This window comes from Mastigoproctus giganteus, chromosome 4, assembly GCF_048544385.1.
Source record: "Mastigoproctus giganteus isolate SK-2022 chromosome 4, ASM4854438v1, whole genome shotgun sequence".
NCBI lineage: Eukaryota > Metazoa > Arthropoda > Arachnida > Uropygi > Thelyphonidae > Mastigoproctus > Mastigoproctus giganteus.
The window spans coordinates 148,626,776-148,650,973 of NC_143578.1; the positions used below are offsets into that span (position 1 = coordinate 148,626,776).

At 37.8% G+C, this 24,198-nt stretch overlaps 1 protein-coding gene across 1 annotated transcript in view; it reads right to left on the minus strand.

The window, feature by feature from the left end:
* Positions 1-24,198, minus strand: part of LOC150087120 (twitchin-like) — a 3,511,780-nt gene that overhangs the window by 1,275,999 nt on the left and 2,211,583 nt on the right. The window contains 1 exon segment of the mRNA XM_090372971.1: positions 20,264-20,436. Coding sequence (XP_090229097.1) covers positions 20,264-20,436 — 173 coding nt within the window.

The following is a 24,198-nucleotide window of genomic DNA, read 5'->3' on the forward strand; positions in this document are numbered from 1 at the left end:
AATGAGTAGGAGATAAAAAATAATAAAATAGTTTTCCTTTTTAATAAAAAAATATAGTATATTCAATTTTCACCAAAAGGGATATATCAAAAAAAATTATACAACTTATTTAGAGTATATACTTAACAGTAGGATTTGTTAACTTTTCAGTGATGGTGGTATACACAGTTCACTTGGTATGGGAGTGATGCTTTGTTTGCTTTGGTTTGAGAACTCTAGTGAAGTGGCAAATTTTTGAAATCAATCAATAAGGAAGCTACCTAATGTTATTTTTCAAAAATGGTTGCAGAGGATATGAGCTATAGGTAGAAGAGGATCTTTAATGCATTGGAAAGGAAGAGAGAAGAAGAATTTACTGTGGATAAATTTCAACAATGTTTTGCTATTAGTAAATGATGTAAGAAAAAAAGATTATATAGTATCAGCTCCAAAAAAAAATAAAATAAAACCTTCCCGATATCATCTGCTAATCATCATCAGCCATTGTTGATCCACCGCAGGATGAAGTCCACCTCAACACATTTCCAGCAACTGAGGTCTTGGGCTTTCTTTTGCCATTGCATACCAGAAAATTTCACAATTTCATTGATCTTCCTCTTTTTTGGTCTTTTTCTTGTGCATTTAGAGTCTAGTGGTGTACATTCCAGGATTTGTTTGGTCCATCTATTGTCAGTTCTTCTTGATATGTGACGCCGATTTCGATTTTAAGCATTTTGTTCTTTCAATGATGTCGCAGACCTTGGTTTGTGGGCAAATCCAAGCACATGTTTTTCGGTCACTTTTGGTTTATGTTCAAAATTCAGCACTCCATAGTTCTCTGTGTGATCCTCAGTCTTTGTAGAGCTTTGGTATTCAATGGCCATGTTTCACAACCATATGTTATGACAAGGAGGATACAATGATCAAAAACTTTTTGTTCGAGACAGAGTGGTAAGTTTGTCTTTAAGACTAAAGACAAACTTTAAGACTAAGACTTTACGACTAATAAAGAGAAGAATGATATCATTATTCTTCTCTTTATTGGTGATCTCCTTCTACTTCTGACTCGTGTTCTCTCTCTCTCTCACACACACACACACACTCAGGGAAACTCAGAAATTTGTATTTTGGGTGGTGCAGAAAAAGGCTCAGGCTTCCTTGCACAATACGGCTAATAATAATAATCCTCAAGCTTCAAAACAAGCATCTGGCTCTTGTGTATAACAATTTTTGTTTTGCTTTCTTTAGCCCTTGATTTTCTTCTAGTGTTCTTCTGATGAGATCAACGTTGAACTTGTGCTTTTCTTTATTTATGCACTTTCTTATGATCTTGCACTTTCTACATATTCTATCTCATTTCTTATATTATTACATTGCTTAATTCTCATCTTTTTTTCATCATGGCAATTGTTCCTTTTGATATTCTATTTGGTTTATTTTGTTTTACAGGGTGTAGGCATTATCTACAATAGTCTCAATGACTTTGATATTATCAGTTAAAATATCTGTGTCAGGAAGGTCTTGCAGGATATGACAATGATTGAGCAGTTCTAGTTCAAAGTTTTGGTGATTTTTTAATAGTTGGTTAGTGTCAATCTTCTTCACTTTTGTTGACTTGACCAATTTCTTTTGTTCTGTCTTGCAATCAATTTTGATTTTTGTTCTCAATAACCAATGGTCACTTCCAACATTAAAACAGTTCGAGACTTAGCAGTCAGTGAATATCATTTTATTCTTTGTCAGTATGAAGTCAATTTCACTAGTATTTACAAGAGGGCTCTTCCATGTACATTTTTAATGGGAATTCATTCTTGAAGAATGAGTTCATAATGAAAAAATTTTGCTCCTCTACAAATTCAATAAGTAGACTGCCTCAATCTTTTTTTTTTTTTGTTATTTGGTTTTTTAGGAGCATTAGCAACTAAGGCCATATTGCTCCGGGTTATGCGGTGGTCATTCCCTGACCTTTCCACATCCTCCGTATTTGGTGGTGATGGGCTTGAACCCCGGTCTAATCAAGAAGTGTGTGCAACACACTGCTGCTCCTTCCCACCTGGCTACGGAGGTGCCACCTCTATCATCTCTCTTCTACTTCCATATGGGCAGACGATTCTTTCCCCATTTTGGATCTTACCAATTCTCGCATTGAACTCTCCCATGATAGTTTTATAGTGGCAGTTGTCCTGCTTGTAAAGGTGCAATACATCTTCATAAAATTATCAATTTCATTATCATTATGGCTATTGTAGGAGCATAAACTTTGAATAATTTGAAGAGAATAGTGACTATTTATCTTATACCATAGCAAGAAATTCTTTTGGTAATATTTTCTACTTTTATGATTGATTCTGTTAGTCTTTTGTTGATCAGGAACCAAATTCATAGTTGAGTCTCAGCCCATATGCTCAACTTTGAGCAGATGGGCTGAGAGGTAGAAACTTAAGTGTGTGTGTGTTATGGGGGTTTAACCATGCATAAGCTGCTATGGCTCATCATCATCAGCCATTTTCAATCCATTGCAGGATGAAGTCCTCTCCAACAACTTTCCAGTTCCATCTGTTTTGTGCAATGGCCATCCATTTACTACCCACAAACTCATGAATTTCATCTGTCCATTTCCATCATTGTTTTCCAGGTTTTCTTATAGCTCTTCTTGGGGAACATTCTGTTATTCTCTTAGTTCCTCTGTCATCATGTCTTTGAACTATGTGTCCTGCCCAAGACCATTTTAGTTCTTTAGTTTTGATAAGAATGTCATAAGTTTACTTAAGTTTGCTACCTAATCCATGTGTTTCTCTTCTAATCTAACAGTCTGATTCCCAAAATAATTCAATCCATTCTTCGCTGTTTAGCTCTCAGCATCTCTTCCATTCTTTTGGTGAGTGCCCAAGTTTCACTTCCATAAGTCATAGTGGGGAGTATACATTGGTTCATTATTTTACGTTTCAGACAAACTGGGATATTGCTCTTCAGTATGTGACTATATTTCCTGAATGCTATCCATCCAAAATTTATTCTTCTCTTGACCTCCAGCCATTTATCATTATTACAGCTAAAAACTTGTCCCAGATAAGTATATGACTCCACCTTTTCAATTACTGCTCATTCCATGATTATATCCCTTTCTATGGCATACTTTTTCATCATTAATTTTGGTTTAGCGATATTCATCTTTAGTCCAAAATCCTTACTAACTCTGCATAACTGATTAAGATTTTTCTCTAATTCTTTGGGAAGGTTGCTTATGACCATAATGTCATCTGGAAATTGTAAATGGTTTACTCTCTATTGACATTGACTACTTTCTGAGACCAATCTAATCTTCTGAAAGCTTCCTCAAGGTCAACAGTAAACAACTTTGAGAATATTCTGTCTCCTTATCAAACTCCTTTCTCAATTTAAAATTTGCAACTGTCTTCGTCTAGTCTAATAAAGGAGGTAGCGTTCTCATATATTTTCTTCAAAATCATCTTTCAAGTGCCCGAAACATTGCCTTATGCTGAATGAAGTCAAATCCCTTTTTATAATCCACAAATGCCAGGCATAATGGTGTTTTATATTCATTTTGTTGAAGATAAACATAAGAAAGGCACCTAGGGTGGATGGAATCTATCCAGTTATATTAAAGGAGGTGACAAACAAAGTAAGAAAACCCTTAGATATAATCATGAGAGCTTCCTTGGACTGAGGGGAGGTGCCCATGGACTGGAGATGTGCAAATGTGACCCCAATCCACAAAGGAGGATCAAAGGGAGACACAGGTAATTACAGACCTGTTAGTTTAACTTTTGTTCCAGGGAAATTAATGGAGGCACTGGTTAAAGAAGCATTGCAAGATCATCTAGACAAGACATCAGTTATAGTTCGGACACAGCATGGGTTTGTTATGGGAAAGTCTTGTCTGACCAACTTGATTGGAGACTATGATGTAGTCACAAAGGAACTGGATGCAAAGAATAACTTTGATATCATATATTTGGATCTTAGAAAGGCCTTTGATACTGTTGCACACGGAAGACTGCTGCACAAATTGGAGCAGTGTGACATTGGAGGTAAACTGCTGCTATGGATAAAGGGATGGTTGAGTGAGAGAAGACAGAGAGTGGTAATCAATGGACACTGCTCTTTGTGGACTAATGTTATTAGTGGAGTTCCTAAGGGTTCAGGTTAGATCCATTGTTGTTTTTGGTATTTATAAATGATATTGATGATGGTATGTCATCATTAGTGTCCAAGTTTGCAGACGATACAAAGGTTGGCAGGGTTGTTAATGACACTAATGACAGTACGCTGCTGCAACAGGATCTAGAAAAGTTGAGCAGATGGGATGAGAGGTGGCAGATGAAGTTTAGCATTGACAAAAGTAAAGTACTACATATGGGAAGCAGTAACTCCAGAGTAACGTATCAACTCTGTGGTACTACACTGACAGTGGCAGAGAATGAAAAGGACCTGGGGGTAATTGTGCAAGCAGATATGAAGTTTTCTGAGCAGTGCAGACAGTCTGCAAGAGTAGCTCCTGGTGTCTTTTCAATGATATACAGTAAAATTTTTCTAGCACGGATAAGGAGGTGATTATCCCCCTGTATAAGGCGAGGGTTAGGCCACACCTTGAGTACTGTATACAGGTATGGAGACCTCATTTTAAGAAGGATGTAGAGCTGTTGGAACAAGTACAGAGAAGGGCAACAAGATTAGTGAATGGAACAAAGGATTGCTCTTACAAAGAAAGGCTTAAGTTTTGCAAATTACAGTGTCTGGGGACTATGCACCTGCTAGGTGATCTGATTGAAGTGTATAAAGCCTTGAATGGTTTGAGCATGCTCGATGATGATGGGATTTTTCCTATTGCTCAGAATAATCGCCTGAGAAGGCATAAATTCAAATTGAGGAAAGAGGGCTGTAGAATTGATGTGTGGAAGTTTGCCTTTAGTCAGCCGGTGGTTGATTGCTTGAACAAACTTCCATTTGTCATTGTAGAAGTTGATAGCTTAAATAGATTCAAGGCAGCACTTGACAAACATTTGGAGCAGGAGGATGGGTGAAATAAGGGTTTTTTTTTTTTTTTTTTTTTGCTGATGCTTACTTTCTTGCATCATGTACCTTTGCTAATGCTAATTTGCTTTCTCCATTAGCTGTGATATTACATGACATAGTTGAGAATCCTGTCCTAAAGCCAGCTTGCTCTTTCGGTTGATTCTCATCAAGTATTCTTTCTAATCTGTTAGTAATGACTCTTGTGAACAACTTTTAGATGTGGGATAACAAGCTAATTGGTCTATAATTTCCAATTTCTGATTTATCTCCTCTCTGATGCAGCAAAACTACGATTGCATTATTCCACTCCTTAGGCATCACACCTTTTGTAATGCATTTTGTGAAGAGTCATGCCAGTTTTTGTGCCATGTCTCTCCCTTCCAATTTTAACAACTCTACAGTAACTTCATCTGCCCCCCCCCCCGGGGCTTTTTGATTCTTCATTTTCTTCAATGCATGTTCTACCTCATCAGTAAGGATATTGGGTATGTCATATGTGTTACTAATTTGCAGTCTATCTTCCCTACTGCTGGCATCATTCCTTCGCTCCTTGTATAAATCTCGATAGCAGTCTTCTGCTAATTGAATTATGCCTTCTCTGCTATTTATAAGTACACCATCGCTATTCTTCTGTTTCAGTATCATTTGTCTTTCTGTATTACTAGTCATGGCTGCTGATTTAAGTCCTTTGTTTTCCCTTAATACTTGTTCTACTTTTCTTGTGTTAAATCTTCTTATGTCCTCTCTCAGTCTCTTTCTAATGGCTTTGCATAACTTAGTATAATCAATTTTCTCCTTGTAAGTGTTTATCTTGCTTTTCATTTGTCATCTTCTGTTCACCATGACAAGTGTTTCTTCACTAATTTTTTTCTTCTTTGGATTTCTTTTTCCCTATAGGTTTCTTGGGCTTTATCACTTTCAGAAAGTTACACTATTCCTCGTCAATAACTTGGTCCCGAATCATCTGCAGAAGCTCAAACTTGTTCTTAAGTTCCAGCACATATTGCCTTTTCTCCTCTTCTGTTATCTCAAAGACCTACATATTATTTACTGGAATCAGTTTTTCCTTTCTTTTCTTACAACTATATCAATTGTGCATCTTCCCATTCTGTGATCACTTCCAACATTTACCTTGTTCAGGATGGTAACATCATTCACGATATATCTTCTGTTAGTGAGGATGAATTCAATTTCATTAGTTTTTAATCCATTTAGGCTTTTCCATGTCCACCTTTTGTTCACCCTTTTCTTGAAAAAAATGTTCATTACTGACAGTCCTCAAGATTCTGCAAATTCCACAAGTCTTTCACCAATTCCAAAATTTCCTATAGTTCCCCTTTCTGCACTGTTTTGTCTCTTTCCAACCTTAGCATTGAAGTCCCCCATAATGATAGTGTAGTGGGTTTTCTGTTCATCTAGAAGACTCAATTTTGTTGTACATTTCTTCAACCTCTTCATCATCATGGCTCGATGTTGGTGTATGAATCATTATAACCTTTAGCTTGTACCTCTTAGAAATCCTGGGTAGTAGTCTTGACACCACTGGTGATGTACTTTTGAAATCCAAAATGTTTTTTTTTTATATCTTTATGGACCGGAAAGCCAACTCCACCTTCGCTCCTTTTACTGTTTCTATAGGTGTACAGCAGATTTACATTTGATAAACTTATGATTCATTTTTTCTTCTTGTTTCAGCCAAACCGACGATACTCCAATTCACATTTTCTAATTCCTTTTCCATCTCTTATATTCCATCTTCACCGATGAGCGATCTTATGTTTTAACAGGCCAAGTTCAGTTTCCGTGCATGGGAGCCTGCTCTTACATAGAGTTTCTTAGCAACCTCAGCTTCCACTCTGCTTCTCTAGCTGCCTTAAGAGGGGGAGTGAAAGCTGCTGGGGACTGAGGGCCACCTGTTTCATCATGCTGTCATGTGCTGGAGGGTTTGGTCTTTCCTCTTCATGCTGACCAGATGTGTTGAAGAGAACCACATTACACGTTCGTTGCCACCTAAGTGACATAACAGGGTTTACCATCAAGCAGGTGTGCATGAGTGGATTTTAGGGAGGCAGGCCAACCGGACTTCTCCTAATTCTTCTGAGATAGAAAGATTGATCCATCAGTGTTTTTGACTGAATGTGTGAAAACACACAGAATTCCTATTCCCCTCTAAGCTGCTGTGGCTATAATGCACCTATTCACAGGAAAATGCTAAACACAAAATTCAGGCATAACCACTTGGTTTTGTTTACAGAGATATTTTAGATTTTTTCATATAGTCAAATTATTTTCAGATAAGAGAAAAACTCGTTGATGTTTGCATCATCTCCAATAATATGTTGTAATGTCATTGGTTTTCGTAGATTTCTCAGGGAAAACAGGACGGATGTGCTGTCTTGTTGATAGAGAGGGCAGACAATCAGAATATGTTTGACTGTTAAATTTTTTTGAACAGCATGCACACTGAGGAGGATCTTTGCCTATGGGTAGATGGAGGTGATTCAGATATATGTATGTCTGATTCATGCTTGTGCAAGTACCACTTCTTCTCTTCTATATATTCTAGGAATATAAGGCGCCTCCGTAGCCAGGTGGGAAGGAGCAGCAGTGCGTAGCACACGCTTCTTGATTAGACCGGGGTTCGAGCCCGTCACCACCAAATACGGAGGATGCGGAAAGGTCATTCAGGGAATGACCACCGCATATCCCGGAGCAATATGGCCTTAGTTGCTAATGCTCCTAAAAACCAAACAACAACAACAACAACTAGGAATATAAAGAGTAGCATTATATTCCTAGTTATGATACTTAGTTTAAATTTTAACTTTTAGACAGAGATTTTGTAGATTATTACTTAGTATCGGTAAGGGTATCCAATCCACATGTTTACAAGTTTTGCAGCTCCATGGAAGGGAAAGGTTTTTTAGCCATATTTAGCAGCTTTATTGACTATTTGTTATATTAAATTATATTCTATAAGTAGCTTATAGACCTAGTCAAGATCCTTGGATTATTCTGAATTGAGACAGTGAGATTTTGGAAGTTAATTAATACTTAAGAAAACAACAATGGACCCAACACTGAACCCTGAAGGACTCCACTAATAACACAAGTCCACGAAGAGCAGTGTCCATTGAATACCACTGTCTGTTTTCTTCCACTCAACCATCCCTTTATCCATAGCAGAAATTTGCCTCCAATGCCACACTGCTCCTTTGGTGCAACTGTCTTCCCTGTGCAACAGTATCAAAAGCCTTTCTAAGATCAAAATATATGATATCAAAATTATTCCCTGCATCCAGTTGCTTTGTGATCACATCATAGTATCCAATCAAATTGCCCACACAAGACTTCCACTTAACAAAACCATGCTGTGTCCTAGCTATAACTGAAGTCTTGTCTAGATGAGCCTGCAGTGCTTCTTTAACCAGTGCTTCCATTAATTTCCCTGGAACATAAGTTAAACTTACAGGTCTATAATTACTTATGTCACCCTTTGTTCTTCCTTTGTGAATTGGGGTCACATTTGCACATCTCCAGTCCATGGCCACCTCCCCTGAGTCCAAGGAAGTTCTCATGATTATGGCTAAAGGCTACCTTACTTCCTTTGCTGCCTCCTTTAATATAACTGAATAGATCCCATCCACCCTAGGTGCCTTTCTTATGTTTATCCTCAACAATTTCTCCTCCACTTTACTCTCATTTATTACAAAATCATCTAGCTCACTGCCAGAGTTTAGTTCACATCTGTCATACCCCTTCCTGAATAACTCCTCATGTGTGAATGTAGATGTAAAATACTCATTTAGTTTGTTAGCCACCTGAGCAGCATCATCAACAGTTGAACCATCGATATCCAGTGGACCAATCTGATCCATCCGCTTCCTTCTAGAGTTTACATAAGTAAAGAACTCTTTGCTGTTGGCATCCTCATGGCATCCTTTGCCAAAGATTTATAATAATCTTCCTTTGCCTGCCTAACCTCCTTTGTGACTTTGTTACAGACCAACTTATATCTATCTTTGGCTTCCATGTCACCCATTAATTTATATGTATCCCATGCATTTTTCTTCTCTGCCATGTCTCATTAGTTCATCTGACATCCATTTAGGCCTAAACCTTGAAGAATATTTCTTAGTTGGTATGTAAAGCCTAGTATCGTCCAAGATTAATTCTTTGAATGCTTTTCATTTTGAATTTGCTGTTGGTAACATCAGTTGGTCCAACCGTATAGAATTTAAATACTGTCTCAGACCACTGTAGTCGCCTTTGCGAAAGCAAAACCATTCCCTTTACTCCTGATGGTAGTTACCTATTTGAGTTAATCCCACTTCAGCACACTGTGATCACTGCCACCTAGTGGTTCCTTCATCTGCAGATTCTTAATGAATGAAGAATCACTACTGATAATCAGATCAACAGTATTACTCCCTGTAGTTGCCTCTCGAACATGCTGATGTAGAAAACAATCATCCAATAAATCCACAAAAGCCTTACTAGTGTGTGAGTGAGCAACCCACAAATTCCAGTCAATATCCAGGAAATTAAAATCCCCCATTATAAGACTCTGATTTACTGGCCCACTCTATTTCCCTGTACAGTTTCTTATTATACTCATCAGAGTCATTAGGCCTATAGCACACTCCTACTCTCAATTTTGATCTCCCAATGCTTATGTCATGCCAAACTGGCTCAACCCTGCACTGTTCAGCGATGTTGACTGGCTGCACTTCCTTGGATTTTGTGTTCCTTAACTAATAGCATAACCCCTCCTCCCTTCCTATCCTGTCTATCCTTCCTGCACACATTGCACTCCCCATATTCCAGTTCTGTATTCCTTATATCTGTGGGACACCACATCTCTGATATCCCAACAATATCTGCCTTTGATGGTTTGATCAACACCTCAAATTCATCAAAGTTATTGACCAAACTCCTAGCATTGGTGTACACACAAGTATACATGGACCTGTTCCTATTCTTAGCTACCCTAACACAACCTATGTGTTTCCTTGTACTGCAATGACTCCCAGCAGTCTCTGAAATCCCCTGCATCTTGTTTTCCATGCTGCTGCTCATTCCAATAGAAACAGTGCAAGAATCACTTTCACCTCTACCTGCGGCTACTGTTAATCTATTAATGTGTGTATCCCCCCCCAAGTTAGCTCAGGCTGTCATCTCTCTGTTGCTGAAAGATGACAGTGCGAGCCCAGTCAGAGATTGATACGTTTGATGGAACTGTAACATCACTTTGAGTGGATAATGTTTGATATTTTTTTACAATATTGGCATAGGTACAGTTAGGTATACTGGGTACAATTAATTTTCTTGCTTCCTGATAACTAACTTTGTTTTTAACTTTATATCTCACAATTTTTTTCTCCGTTTTCCATCTCTCTTATGTCTTAGAGTAGACAGGATGGTTGCCATCAGTTGGGACAGATCATTTCTTTCACTGAACAATCACTTTGAATGTAATTGGAGGATCCACAGTTGGGAAAAACTGGGTTCCCTCTGCATGTCATTTGAGAGTGGCCATACATTTTTGGCATTTATAACATCTCAACAGATTAGGAATGAAAGGTCAACTGTGGCAAAGTAGACATCCTGCTTTTATGATGAGGGTAGGTTTGGACTGTTAAAGGTGAGAATGATATTCCTGGTGGGTGTGAGTATATTGTTTTCTTTTGATCATAATTCTTTTTATAGCAATTACATTTTGTTCCTGAAGCTCTTCTTTAATTTCTTCCTCTATCAAATTCATCAGGTCCCAACTAGATATTACACCCTTTGATGTATTTAGGGTGGCATGGGAAGTTACTTTCACTAGAATTCCAGCAAAATTTGTAAGTCCCCTGATTGCAGTCTCTTAACCATCTTGGGAGACCTGCAATACTTTCCAGATGTTTTTGGATTGGAAAGGGGGGATAGCTTACCGAGGGGCTGTTCTGATAATGAATGCCTTATTAAAAATGCAGGTAAGTCTGTTGCTGATGAATTGGTTTTCAACCTCTTTGGTTGCAACGAATCATGGTCATTTTCTGTCTCTGGCCAACAGCTTGTCGGCTCTAAAGATGGAAACATATTGTGTTCCATGTTGGCTCATTTTAACAGATGAATTTTTTCTGCCAAGCAGTGTTGGCTCTTTGCTCGACCTCCACACAGGTGTTTGCCTTCACAATCAGAACTAAGTTATCTGCAAAGGCAATGACATCCACAGGAATTAGGTCACTATCAGGTAATTTACCAAGTAGCTCGTCAAGGACATTGTAGCAATTACAAAATGTATGTAATTGCTATAATCCAAAAGAAGGACCCTCCCCAAAGGCATCTCTTGTTGAGAGAGCAGTGATCTGATATCTGGTGGTAACATTGATTTGCCTATCACTTAGATAATTTACAACTATATGGATATAGTTGTAAAGGTCTTTTTGTGTGATGCATGCTTGGCATAGCCTTCTAAGAATGCTAGGCCACCACAGTGCATCAAAGGCTTCTGCAAAGTCTATGGAGATAGCAACCATGTACTTTTCAGCAGTGTTGGTGGCTACACGGGCTAGCTGCAACATAGCGTCTTCTGTGGACAGTACAGGTTGGAATCCATATTGCTTGGGTGACTGCAGGTTAGTGTGCTGATATAATGTTCTATCAGCCTATTGAAGATTAGGTGTTCCAAAATTTTGCAGAGCATGGGCAGGAGTGCATTTGGTCGATAAGACCAAAGCTCTTTTGGAGGCTTACCTAATCAGCTATTCAGCCGCAGATTAGCTTGCTTCCAGATGTCAGAAAACTTACCTGGCAAGGCAGTTTTTTAAATGCCTCCACTTTCGGAAGGTTGTGGCTCAGGCACTTACTGTTTTTAGTGTGTTCCAAAGCTGCTTTAAGTTCATTTTAGCTAAAGTATGGCTTCATAGCATCGCTTGCATTACCTAAATTGCTGGAACAGATATCCAGCTGCAGCTGGGTCAATGTTGCCTGAGAGTTCTCGGTGAATAAGGCCTTCAAATTGTTCTTAAGAATGTCCGCCCCAGGTGTGGGTAAGAGTGCCAGTGGGTGTTACAGTTGCATTTACATTTTTCTCTGTGTACAGCTTATTTATGGTGATCTGGTAAATGATCTCCCCACCTTCCTAGGGTCAGCATTACTAGATATACTAACAAAGGTGTGCCACGATTCTCTTTTCTTCCTTCTAATGAGACTGTTATAGGTATTCCCATGTACTGTATGTTTCCCTTAGGGCATTGATTTCATTTTGCAACCAGGTGGCTTGTGCCCTTTTAATATCTTATCTGGCCTGGTTAATCCTTCTCCAGAGAATGCCCGGTTCAGGGCACCACCAGGGAACAGTTTTTTCCTTGGACACTCACTTTACCATGGATGCAACACAGGCAGATGTTGCACATCCTGGGTTGTTTTTTCAGCATGCTCAGTTGGAGTTATTCTATTAATGGACATGATTGAGGCCCCTAGGAAGGCAGTTGTATCATTTCTTTCAATTTTTTCCATTCTGGTTTCTTAATCTTATACCTAATTATACCATGGGTAGGCACTGATCTGGTGGCCTAACCAAGTTAGTTATGGCTTGAGCTATAAGTCATGTTGAGCCATAGTTTATGGCTGATGTGGCCCACACTTCATGGACATGTTTTGTGAGCTATTTCTATGTTTGCTGTGGTAACATCTATGTTGCTTTCCCAGTAAGTGTGAGTAAAAGTGGTGTGCACAGTTCAAAACAGCAGTGGGGAGCGGAAAGAAAATCCTCCATTAATTGGCCATTTCTCATGCCAGTAGTCATCTGTGTGGGTTAACTCTGGTGTTACTGCTTCTCATATGCAGTACTTTACATTTGTCAATGTTAAACTTCAGGTGACACCTCTCAGCCGATCTGCTCAACTTTTCTAGATCCTGTTGCAGCAGCGTACTGTAAGTAGTGTCCTTAACAACCCTGTCAACCTTTGTATCGTCTGCAAACTTGGACATTAAGCTTGATATGCCATCATCAATATCATTAAGCAATACAGAAAACAATAGACCCAAAACTGAACCATGGGGGACTCCAGTAATAACATTAGTCCACGAAGAGCACTGTCCATTAATTACTACTCTGTCTTCTCCCACTCAACCATCCCTTTATCCATATCAGAAATTTGCCTCCAATGCCACACTACTCCAATTTCTGCAGCAGTATTCCATGTGCCACAGTATCAAAAACCTTTCTAAGATCCAAATATATGATATCAAAATTACTCTCTGCATCCAGTTCCTTTGTGACTACATCACAGTATCCAATCAAATTGGTCAGACAAGACTTCCCCTTAACAAACCCATGCTATGTCTGAGCTATAACTGAAGTCTTGTCTAGATGATCCTGCAATGCTTCTTTAACCAGTGCCTTCATTAATTTCCCTGGAAGAGAAGTTAAACTAACAGGTCTGTAATTATCTGTGTCTCCCTTTGATCCTCCTTTGTGGATTGGGGTCACATTTGCACACCTCCAGTCCATGGGTACCTCCTCTGAGTCCAGGGAAGCTCCCATAATTATGGCCAAGGGTTTGCTTACTTCCTTTACCACCTCCTTTAATATAACTGGATAGATTCCATCCACCCCAGCTGCCTTTCTTGTGTTTATCTTCAACAAATTCTCCTCCACTTTACTCTCAATTATTACAAGTTATCTACCTTACTGCCAGAGTTTAATACACTTCTAGCATTTCCCCTCCATGAATAACTCCTCATGTGTGAATGTAGATGGAAAATATTCATTTAGTTTATTAGCTACCTAAGCAGGATCATCAACAGTTGAACCATTGATAATCAAGTGGACCAATCTGATCCATTCGGTTCATTCTAGAGTTTATATAGGTAAAGAACTCTTTGCTGTTTTTCTTTGCATCCTTTGCCAAATATTTCTCGTAATCTGCATTTGACTGCCTAAAATCCTTTGTGACTTGGTTACAGACCAGTTTATATCCATTATAGGCCTCTGTGTCACCTGTTAATTTATATGTATCCCATGCATTTTTCTTCTCTGCCACATATCTAATTAGTTTATCTGACATCCAATTAGGCCTAAATCTTGAACAATATTTCTTAGTTGGTATGAAAAGCCTAGTACCTTCCAAGATTAATTCTTTGAATGCTTCCCATTTTGAATTTGCAGTTGGTAACATCATCAGTTAATCCCACCATATAGAGTTGAAATACTGTCTCAGACCACCATAGTCACCTTTACAAAAGCAAAAACCCTTCCCTTTACCCTTGATGATAGTTACCTCTTTGAGTAAATCCCATTTCAGCACACTGTGATCATTGCCACCTAGTGGTTCCTTTATGTGCAGATTCTTGATGCATGAAGTATCACTACCGATAATCAGATCAAGGGTATTACTCCCTCTAGTTGCCTCCTGAACATGCTGCTGTAGAAAACAATCATCCAATAAATCCACAAAAGCCTTGCTAGTGTGTGAGTGACCAACCCACAAATTCCAGTCAATCTCTGGGAAATTAAAATACCCCATTATAAGACACTCTGGTTTTCTTGCCCACTCTGGTTTTCTTGCCCACTCTATTTTTCTGCACAACTGCTCATTATAATCATCAGATTCATTAGGCTTAAAACACACACCTACTCTCATTTTTCCTTTCCCAGTGCTTATGTCACACCAAACAGAGTGAACATTGCATTGTCCACTAACATCAATTGGATGCACTTTCTTAGATTTTATGTATTTTTTAACTAACACCATAACCCCTCCTCTCCAGGGCCATGCTGTGCTATGATACAGAGAGGCGGCCGCATCAGGTGGCACTGTAAGGGGGCGGCAAAAGCAGCGAAATCAAAATACAATTTGAACCATTCGATAATTAAAAATCTTTACACAACGCTTTTCAATATTGGTCTATGTTATTCCGATATTGATGTATATGATTTATGATTTATCGCATGCCTCTGCCTAAGCACTTTCGATTTTGGTTTTTGATTTTGGTTTCTGGTGCAGGTGCATCGTTAGCGAGCGCTCACCAAAAGACTTTTGATCTGACAGCACGAAGCTATTATTTTTGTTTGTAATATACCGCATGGCTGCACCTAAAAGCTGAGGCGGCAATTATCACAAAAGACAATTGCACGTGTTACGTGTTGATAGTTCTGCTTTGAGCTTACAATTATTGACAATATTTGATTTTAATGTTAGTTTGTCTCGAGAAGTGGCAAGTGGCTGTGCTGTGTTTAAATCAGTAAATCAGATATATAATATATCTGTATCAGTATAATATTTTTACATTTATACTAATTCAGTTTTTGTGTTTAAAAAGTAGATCAGGTAAGAGAATTATTGTTTTTTACAGCAATTGTAGTTACTTATTATCATTGAAAATGATTATGTTATGACAATAGGGACTCAAATTAAAAAGTAGCATTGGCATGGACTGGGTATATCTCAGGTGCGGAACGTGTGCCTGTGTGTGAGAGATAGAGAGTTATTTAGATAATATTGGGCTACTTTTGCGTTCTGTGTGTGATAGAGAGAGAGAGAGAGAGAGTTGCTTAGGAAATATTTGCATTTGCCTACTTTTGCGTTCGTTATTTATTGCTCTATTTTTACCAAATTCATATATGTCAAAGTGGAGACAATACAATAACAAGTTAAAGAAAGGCATATGTCAAAACGGCTGCTAGCTGTCAATTTGACAGATATTCGTTATCTATTTATTATGTTCTGTTACCTACAAATCTTACTAGCTTTGGAACCCATTTCTATCATTATGTTATCTACCCTATTTTAATAGCATGATAAGCATCATCATATTTAAACATTTTCAATGACCCCCCCCCCCCAGTTGCATCTTTGCGAAGGACTGTGAATTTTTATTTAATATTTTTATTACAGTATGGAACAGAAAAGGAAAAAATTGTCTGGAAGTCAATACAAAAAGAAACGCTTAAAGAAAGAAGAACAAGGAAGAAAGATAAGCTATGTTATGAAGGAATTCTTAGTACAAAAGTCCTGTTTAGATGAGCTGTCCACATCCACATCAACAGCTTTGGATTTTGCAAATAAAAACTCAGTGCCGCCCCAGTCACCTCCAGAAGAAGTTGTTGAAGAGAGCCAAAAAATAACACCATCAGAAGTTCATCAAGAGCCAGGTAGCAGTAGCAGTGGCAGCCAGCAGATATTAAACGAAATTCCTTCTGATTCTGCATTATGGAATGCTTTCTGCATGTCATCTGAAACTCGTCAAATACTGGTTGAGAGGGGTCCACATCAAATTAAAGAATTCGAGATTCCTATTAATAAAGGAAGGCGTAGATTTTCGCCCTCACATTATTTGAAAGTGTTGAGCAATGATGAAGTCGTTGAGTGAAGTTGGTTGATTTACTCTGTTACAAATGATGCCATTTTTTGCTTTTCTTGTATGTTATTTGATAATTCGTCTGCTATTAGTGACTGGCCCAAAAAAGTCTATACTGACTGGGGAAATCTTATAAGAGCCCTCACAATGCACGAAAAGTCTGTAAATCACAGAAATGCTTTTAGAGCATGGAAAGAATTGGACATTCGATTAAAGCAGAAAAAAACTATTGACGCTGAATATCAACAAATTATGGATATGGAAATTCAGCATTGGAGAGGAGTTCTAAAAAGAATTATGTCAATAATTAGACTATTGGCCTCACAATGCTTAGTTTTTCGTGGAACAACTGAACATTTGTTTCAGCCTAATAATGGATACTTCCTAAAGTTGGTAGAATTGCTTTCTGAGTTTGATCCAGTTATGGAAGAACATATCAGGAAAGTTCAACGCGAGTCTGAAAAATGGTCTGTGACTTATCTAAGCAATAATATACAAGATGATTTGATAAATTTGATGGGAAATGTAATTTTAAGAAAAACTGTCGAAATAACAAAAATCGCTAAATATTTTTCGATAATCGCCGATTGTACCCCAGACGTAAGTCATATCGAACAGCTCTCATTAACAATAAGAGTTGTCGCTTTTAACTCCATTCAAAATAAATATGAAATTGAAGAATTCTTTATTGGTTTTTTTGAAGCTAGTGATTCAACCGAAGAGGGTTTGACAGAACTTATTCTGACACATTTGGAAAAGTTAGGTTTTGAGTTAAAGTGGCTTAGAGGACAAGGCTATGGCAAAGGAGCTAATATGAAAGGAGTAAGAAAGGGTGTACAAAATAGAATACTTGAAAAATATCCAAGGGCATTTTATGTGTCCTGCGCATGTCATTCTTTAAACCTAGTTGTGAATGATACAGCGTCTTCTTCTACAGAAACAACAACTTTTTTTTCTATTGTACAAGAATTTTACACTTTTTTTTCTGGTTCTACAAAGCATTGGGAAGTGCTAAAAAATATGTTTCACAATTAATTCCAAAACCATTGAGTGCTACTAGGTGGTCAAGAAGAGTAGATGCGTTAAAACCTTTACGATTTCAACTTTGTGAAATCTATGATGCATTATCCCAAATAATAGAAGACGTCAACAGAGATGCAGAAACTAAAGTTAAAGCAAGAGGGTTAGCAAAAATTATTAAAAATTACAAGTTTATACGTGGCATAATTCTTTGGCATGATATTTTATTTGAAATAAATTCAGCCTTGAAGCTATTGCAATCTGTAACTATAAATTTGTCAGATTGGGTAAGGATGTTATAAGAAAACATACAAAAAGTGAAAAGTTATAGACAATCTGGATATGATCAGTTGAAAATTGCTGCTAATGAGATTGCAGAGAATCTTGAATGCAGTACAAAATTTCCTGCTGAAACTGAAGTTAGAGCCAGAAGGAAAAAGCGTCAATTTTACTATAAAGAAACTGTCGATGAACCCTTAACAGAGGAGAATATATTTAAAATAAGCTTTTCAATTATATTCTGGACATTACCCATAATTCTCTGAATGAATGATTCACGCTTCTGGAAACCCATCGCAAAATTTTTAGTTTTTATATGACATTTTAAAACTCAAGGATATAGATGACAAAATGCTAGAAAATTATTGTACCAGTCTCCAGTCAAAACTTTCTGTCGAAAATGAATCAGATATAAATGCAAATGATCTTCAAGAATTATGTGATGTATCCCGAATGCTACCATATTCTATGAAACCTTTGGATGTTTTAAATTATTTATGCCAAAATAACTTAATTACTTTGTATCCGAATACTGTTGTAGCTCTGAGAATTTTATTAACACTCCCTGTCTCTGTAGCTAGTGGGGAAAGAAGTTTTTCCAAATTAAAATTAATAAAACACTACTTAAGAAGTTCAATAAGCCAAACAAAACTTAGAAATCTGTCATTAATTTCTATTGAATCTACATTGGCTGCCACTCTAGACTACACATCCCTAATTAACGAATTTGCTAAAGTTAAAGTTAGAAGGGTAAAACTGTAGTAGATTGTTGTAGTTGATATCATTATTTTAAAGTAGTTTATATTTTCAAAATAAAAATAGTATTCGTACATTTTGTGCAGTTTTTTTTTTTTTTAAATCACAATCGAAGGTTATTTTAAAGAAAAAACATTTAAGGGGTGGCATTTCAAAGACTTGTATCATACTGAGAAAATCCACCGCATGGCCCTGCTCCTCCCTTCCTGTCCTGTCTATCCTCCTGTACACATTGTACTTCACAAATTCCAATTCTGCACTGCTTATGTCTGTGTGACACCACGTCTCTGATATCCCAAAAATATCTACCTTTGATTTCTTGACTAGCACTTCAAGCTCATCAAATATATTAACTATACTTCTAACATAGATTTATTTCACATAAGTGTTGAGAAATTGCATTTTTTATATATAGTCTGAAAATAAAAAATGGTAACACGAAAATATAAACTTCCTTTTACATGTAACAAAATATGGAAAATGTAACAAACTAATTTTTCTCGAATCACTCAGTGAGGCCAGCAAAACAAATCTAACTTTGAATACGGTCTCCATACCAGAAAAGTTTGGACAAAACCAAAAATCCAATATACCTTGATTTATTTTATTTATCTTTAAAAAGCTTAATTTTCTTTTGACTGATCAAGCCCTTCATCAGTGAAAAGAAAAGTATATTTGTTTTAATTCCTTTTCAGGTTATCTCAACCATTCATGGGATAATAACAACACAATATATTTGGTAACAGCAGAGATATTGTTGAAAAATTTGCATAATTGGCAATCTCACTTGTTGCATATTACATGAGAAATTACACAAGAAAACAAATAGCAAATTTTGAACACAAGATGTTGTTGTTTGGTTTTTAGGAGCATTAGCAACTAAGGCCATATTGCTCTGGGGATATGCGGTGGTCATTCTCTGACGTTTCCACATCCTCCATATTTGGTGGTCACGGGCTTGAACCCCAATCTAATCAAGAAGCATGTGCTCGCACTGCTGCTCCTGCCCACCTGGCTACGGGGTGCCATGAACACAAGATGATTTTATTGATGGTTATGCTTTTCCAATACCAAATTATAAGAAGGATGTAGCAGAATAAAATTATAAGAAGGATGTAGAGCTGTTGGAATGAGTACAGAGAAGGGCAACAAGATTACAGTGTCTGGAGACTAGGCACCTGTGAGGTGATCTGATTGAGGTGTATAAAGCCTTGAATGGTTTGAGCATGCTCAATGGTGATGGGATTCTTCCTCGTGCTGAGAATAATCGCCTGAGAGGGCATAAATTCAAATTGAGGAAAGACGGTTGTAGAATAGATGTGTGGAAGTTTGCCTTTCCATCTATTTTTGTAGAAGTTGATAGCTTAAATAGATCCAAGGCAGAACTTGACAAACGTTTGGAGCGAGTGGATGGGTGAAATAAGGGCTTTTTTTTTTTTTTTGGCTGATGCTATATAAGCTTGCTTTCTTGCATCATGTGGCTTTGCTAATGCTAATGCTAATTTTTATGCATACTGTGTTTATCGTATGACTGAACCATTATTTTGTTATCTTTTGTATGCTAAATGGCCAATGTCTAGCTCTCTTCCCTTACTAGAACTTAGAACTATTATAAACACTGAAACAGAGAGTAATATTTAAAACTCACATTTACATATTTTAATATATGAATTTGGGAGGAAGGTGGGGTGAATTCTATATAACATTTCAAGCCTGAGGTTGGATTGTAAGCTGCTCTGTCTTTAATATCTGGGAAAAAATATGCTAGGGAGTATTTTTAGCTTCCATTAAAAAGTCAATAAGTTATTCAAAAAATCAGCTAGTAAATTAGTTATCATACCTGAACTGGTTCTCTGGTTATTCTAACCCATCGGTTGCTTTTTGTGTCTCTCCTCTCAATGTCATAGCCTGTTACAGGTGAACCACCATCTGATCTGGGTGGTGACCATTTAATTTTAATGAAGTCCCTGTCATGATCAATGGCATCTGGTTGTCCAGGTTTCCCAGGTATATCTATGATATAATTTTACAAAAGATTAGAATAGATCTTCAAATTTTATTGATTTCCAATTATCAAAAAAAAAAAAAAAAAAAGTATATAATAAAAATGAGGATAAAATACACAATGTCAGAAGCAAACATAAGTGCTTAGATAAAACAAATATATTTTTAACAAATTAAAAGAATATTTATCAAATAACGCATATTCTAAGTGTATTATTAATAGTATAAAAACTTTTCTCCTTTATGCAATTTTTCTGCCACATGAGGAGTACTGGTCTGGTACCAAAGTGCACAGGATGGAGAGTTGGGAGAGGTTACTATTATTATTATTACTGTTGGAGAAGGAACTCTCTAGCTACCCTACAGGTGTTCAAGAAAACAGCATTCTGGAGTTCAATGTAAGTGTTGTTGCTAGGTCCTTACTTTAGCATTAGAGGAGGCATATGACAGAAGACAGCATGCACATATAGCATTAGTCAAAAAACACTTCCCGTTTTACCCATCCATTCTCTCCAAAGGTTTGTTTAGTTCAGCCTTGAATTTATTTAAGCTGCCAGCTTCCACAATGACAGATGGCAGTTTGTTCCAGCAATCAACCTCCAACTGGCTAAAATCAAATTTCTGCATATCTATTCTATAACCATCTTTCCTCAATTTGAATTTATGCCCTCTCAGGTGCGAAATCTAAGCAAGAAGAAGAATCCCATCAGCATAGAGCTTACTCAAACCATCCAAGCCGGCGCCTCCGTAGCAAGGTGGGAAGGAGCAGCAGTGTGTAGCACACGCTTCTTGATTAGACCGGGGTTCGAGCCCATCACCACCAAATACAGAGGATGCGGAAAGGTCAGGGAATGACCACCGCATATTCTCGGAGCAATATGGCCTTAGTTGCTAATGTTCCTAAAAACGAAATAACAAACCATTCAAGCCCTTATACACCTCAATCAGATCACCTAGCAAGTGCCTAGTCTCCAGATGTTCCAACTTGCAGTATTCAAGCCTATCTTGGTAACAGCAAACTTTTGCTCCATTCAGTAATCTTGTTGCCCTTCTCTGTACTCATTCTAGTAGCTCAACACCTTCATAAATGAGACCTGCAGATCTGTATGAAGTACTCAAGGTGTGACCTGACAATTCCTTATACAAAGGGATAATCACCTTCTTATCCCTGCTAGCAAAATTCCTATATATCATTGAGGAGCTACTCTTGCAGCATGTCTGCATTGCTCAGAAAACTTCATATCTGACCGCACGACTACCCCCAGGTCTTTTTCATTCTCCACTACCCGAGTGTAGTACTGCACAGTTGGTATGTTACTCTGAGGTTAACCTACCCATATGCAGTACTTTGCATTTGTCAATGTTAAACTTCAGTTGCCACCTCTCAGCCTAACAGCTTGACTTTTCAGATGCTGTTGCAGTAGCATGCTGTCCTTACTGCATTTGTCATTTGTCTTCGCATTTGTCAATGTTAAACTTCAGTTGCCACCTCTCAGCCTAACAGCTTAACTTTTCAGATCCTGTTGCAGTAGCGTGCTGTCCTTATTGTCATTAACAACAATGCCAACCTTCATATCATCTGCAAACTTGGACATTAAGCCTGATATACCATCATCAATATTATTTATAAATACAGAAAACAACAATGGATCCAACACTGAACCCTGAGGGACTCCACTAATAACAGTAGTCCACAAAGAGCAGTGTCCATTGATTATCACTCGTGTCTTCTACCACTCAATCATCCCTTTATCCATAGCAGCAATTTGACTCTAATGCCACACTGTTCCAATTCGTGCAGCAGTATTCCATGTGCAACAGTATCAAAGGCTTTTCTAAGATCCAAATATATGAAATCAAAGTTATTCTTTGCATCCAGTTCCTTTGTGACTACATCATAGTATCCAGTCAAATCAGTCAGACAAGACTTCCCCTTAACAAACTCATGCTATGTCCGAGCTATAACTGAAGTCTTGTCTAGATGATCCTGCAATGCTTCTTTAACCACTGCCTCCACCAATTTCCCAGTAACAGAAGTTAAACAAACAGGTCCATAATTATCTGTATCTCCCTTTGATCCTCCTTTATGGATTGGGGTCACATTTGCACATCTCCAGTACATGGGTACCTCCCCTGAGTCCAGGGAAGCTCCCATAATTATGGCTAAGGGTTTGCTTACTTCCTTTGACGCCTCCTTTAATATAACTGGATAGATTCCATCCACCCTAGGTGCCTGTCTTGTGTTTATCTTCAACAATTTCTCCTCCACTTTACTCTCAGTTATTAAAAGATTCTCTAGCTTACTGCCAGAGTTGGATACACCTCTGGCATTCCCCTTGCTGAATAACTCCTCATGTGTGAATGTCGATGCAAAATATTCATTTAGTTTGTTAGCTACCTGAGCAGGTTTGCTTACTTCCTTTGCTGCCTCCTTTAATATAACTGGATATATCCCATCCACCCTGGGCGCCTTTTTTATGTTCATCCTCAACAATTTCTCCTCCACTTTCCTTTCAGTTATTACAAAGTCATCTAGCTCACTTCCACAGTTTACTTCACCTCTGGCATTCACTTTCCTGAATAACTCCTCATGTGTGAATGTAGATGCAAAATACTCATTTAGTTTGTTAGCCACCTGAGCAGGATCATCAACAGATGAACCATCAATATCCAGTGGACCAATCTGATTCATCCCTTTCCTTCTAGATTTTACATAGGTAAAGAACTCTTTGCTGTTTTTCTTTGCATCCCTTGCCAAAGATTTCTCGTAATCTGCCTTCGCCTGCCTAACCGCCTTTGTAACTACTCTATCATAGGCTTCTGTGTCACGTGTTAATTTGTATGTATCCTATGCATTTTTCTTCTCTGCCATATGTCTCAGTGGTTCATCTGACATCCATTTAGGCCTAAACCTTGAACAATATTTCTTAGTTGGTATGTAAAGCCTAGTAGCTTCCAATATAACTTTTTTGAATGCTTCCCATTTTGAATTTGCTGTTGGTAACATCATCCCACTGTATAGAATTTAAATACTGTGTCAGACCATCGTAGTCCCCTTTACGAAAGCAATAACCCTTCCCTTTACCCCTAATGGTTGTTATCTCTTTGAGTAAATCCCACTTCAGCACACTGTGATTACTGCCACCTAGTGGTTCATTTATCTGCAGATTCTTAATGAATGAAGAATCACTACTGATAATCAAATCAAGAGTATTACTTCCTCTAGTTGCCTCCCAAACATGCTGATGTAGAAAACAATCATCCAATAAATCCAAAAAAGCCTTGCATGTGAGTGACCAGCCCAAAAATTCCAGTCAATATCTGGGAAATTCAAATCCCACATTATAAAACTCTCTGATTTACTGGCCCACTCTATTTCCATGTACAGTTTCTTATTATACTCATCAGAGTCATTAGGCCTACAGTACTCTACTACTCTCAATTTTGATTTCCCGATGCTTATGTCACACCAAACTGACTCAACACTGCACTGTCCAGCGATGTCGACTGGCTTCACTTCCTTGGATTTTATGTGTTTCTTAACTAATAGCATAACCCCTCCTCCCTTCTTATCTTGTCTATCCTTTCTGTAGACGTTGTACTCCCTAAATTCAAGTTCTGCATTCCTTATATCTGTGTGACACCACGTCTCTGATATCCCAACAATATCTGGCTTTGATGTTTTGAGCAATACCTCAAATTCATCAAATTTATTTACTAAACTCCTAGCATTGGTGTACACGCAAGTATACATGCACATGTTTCTATTCT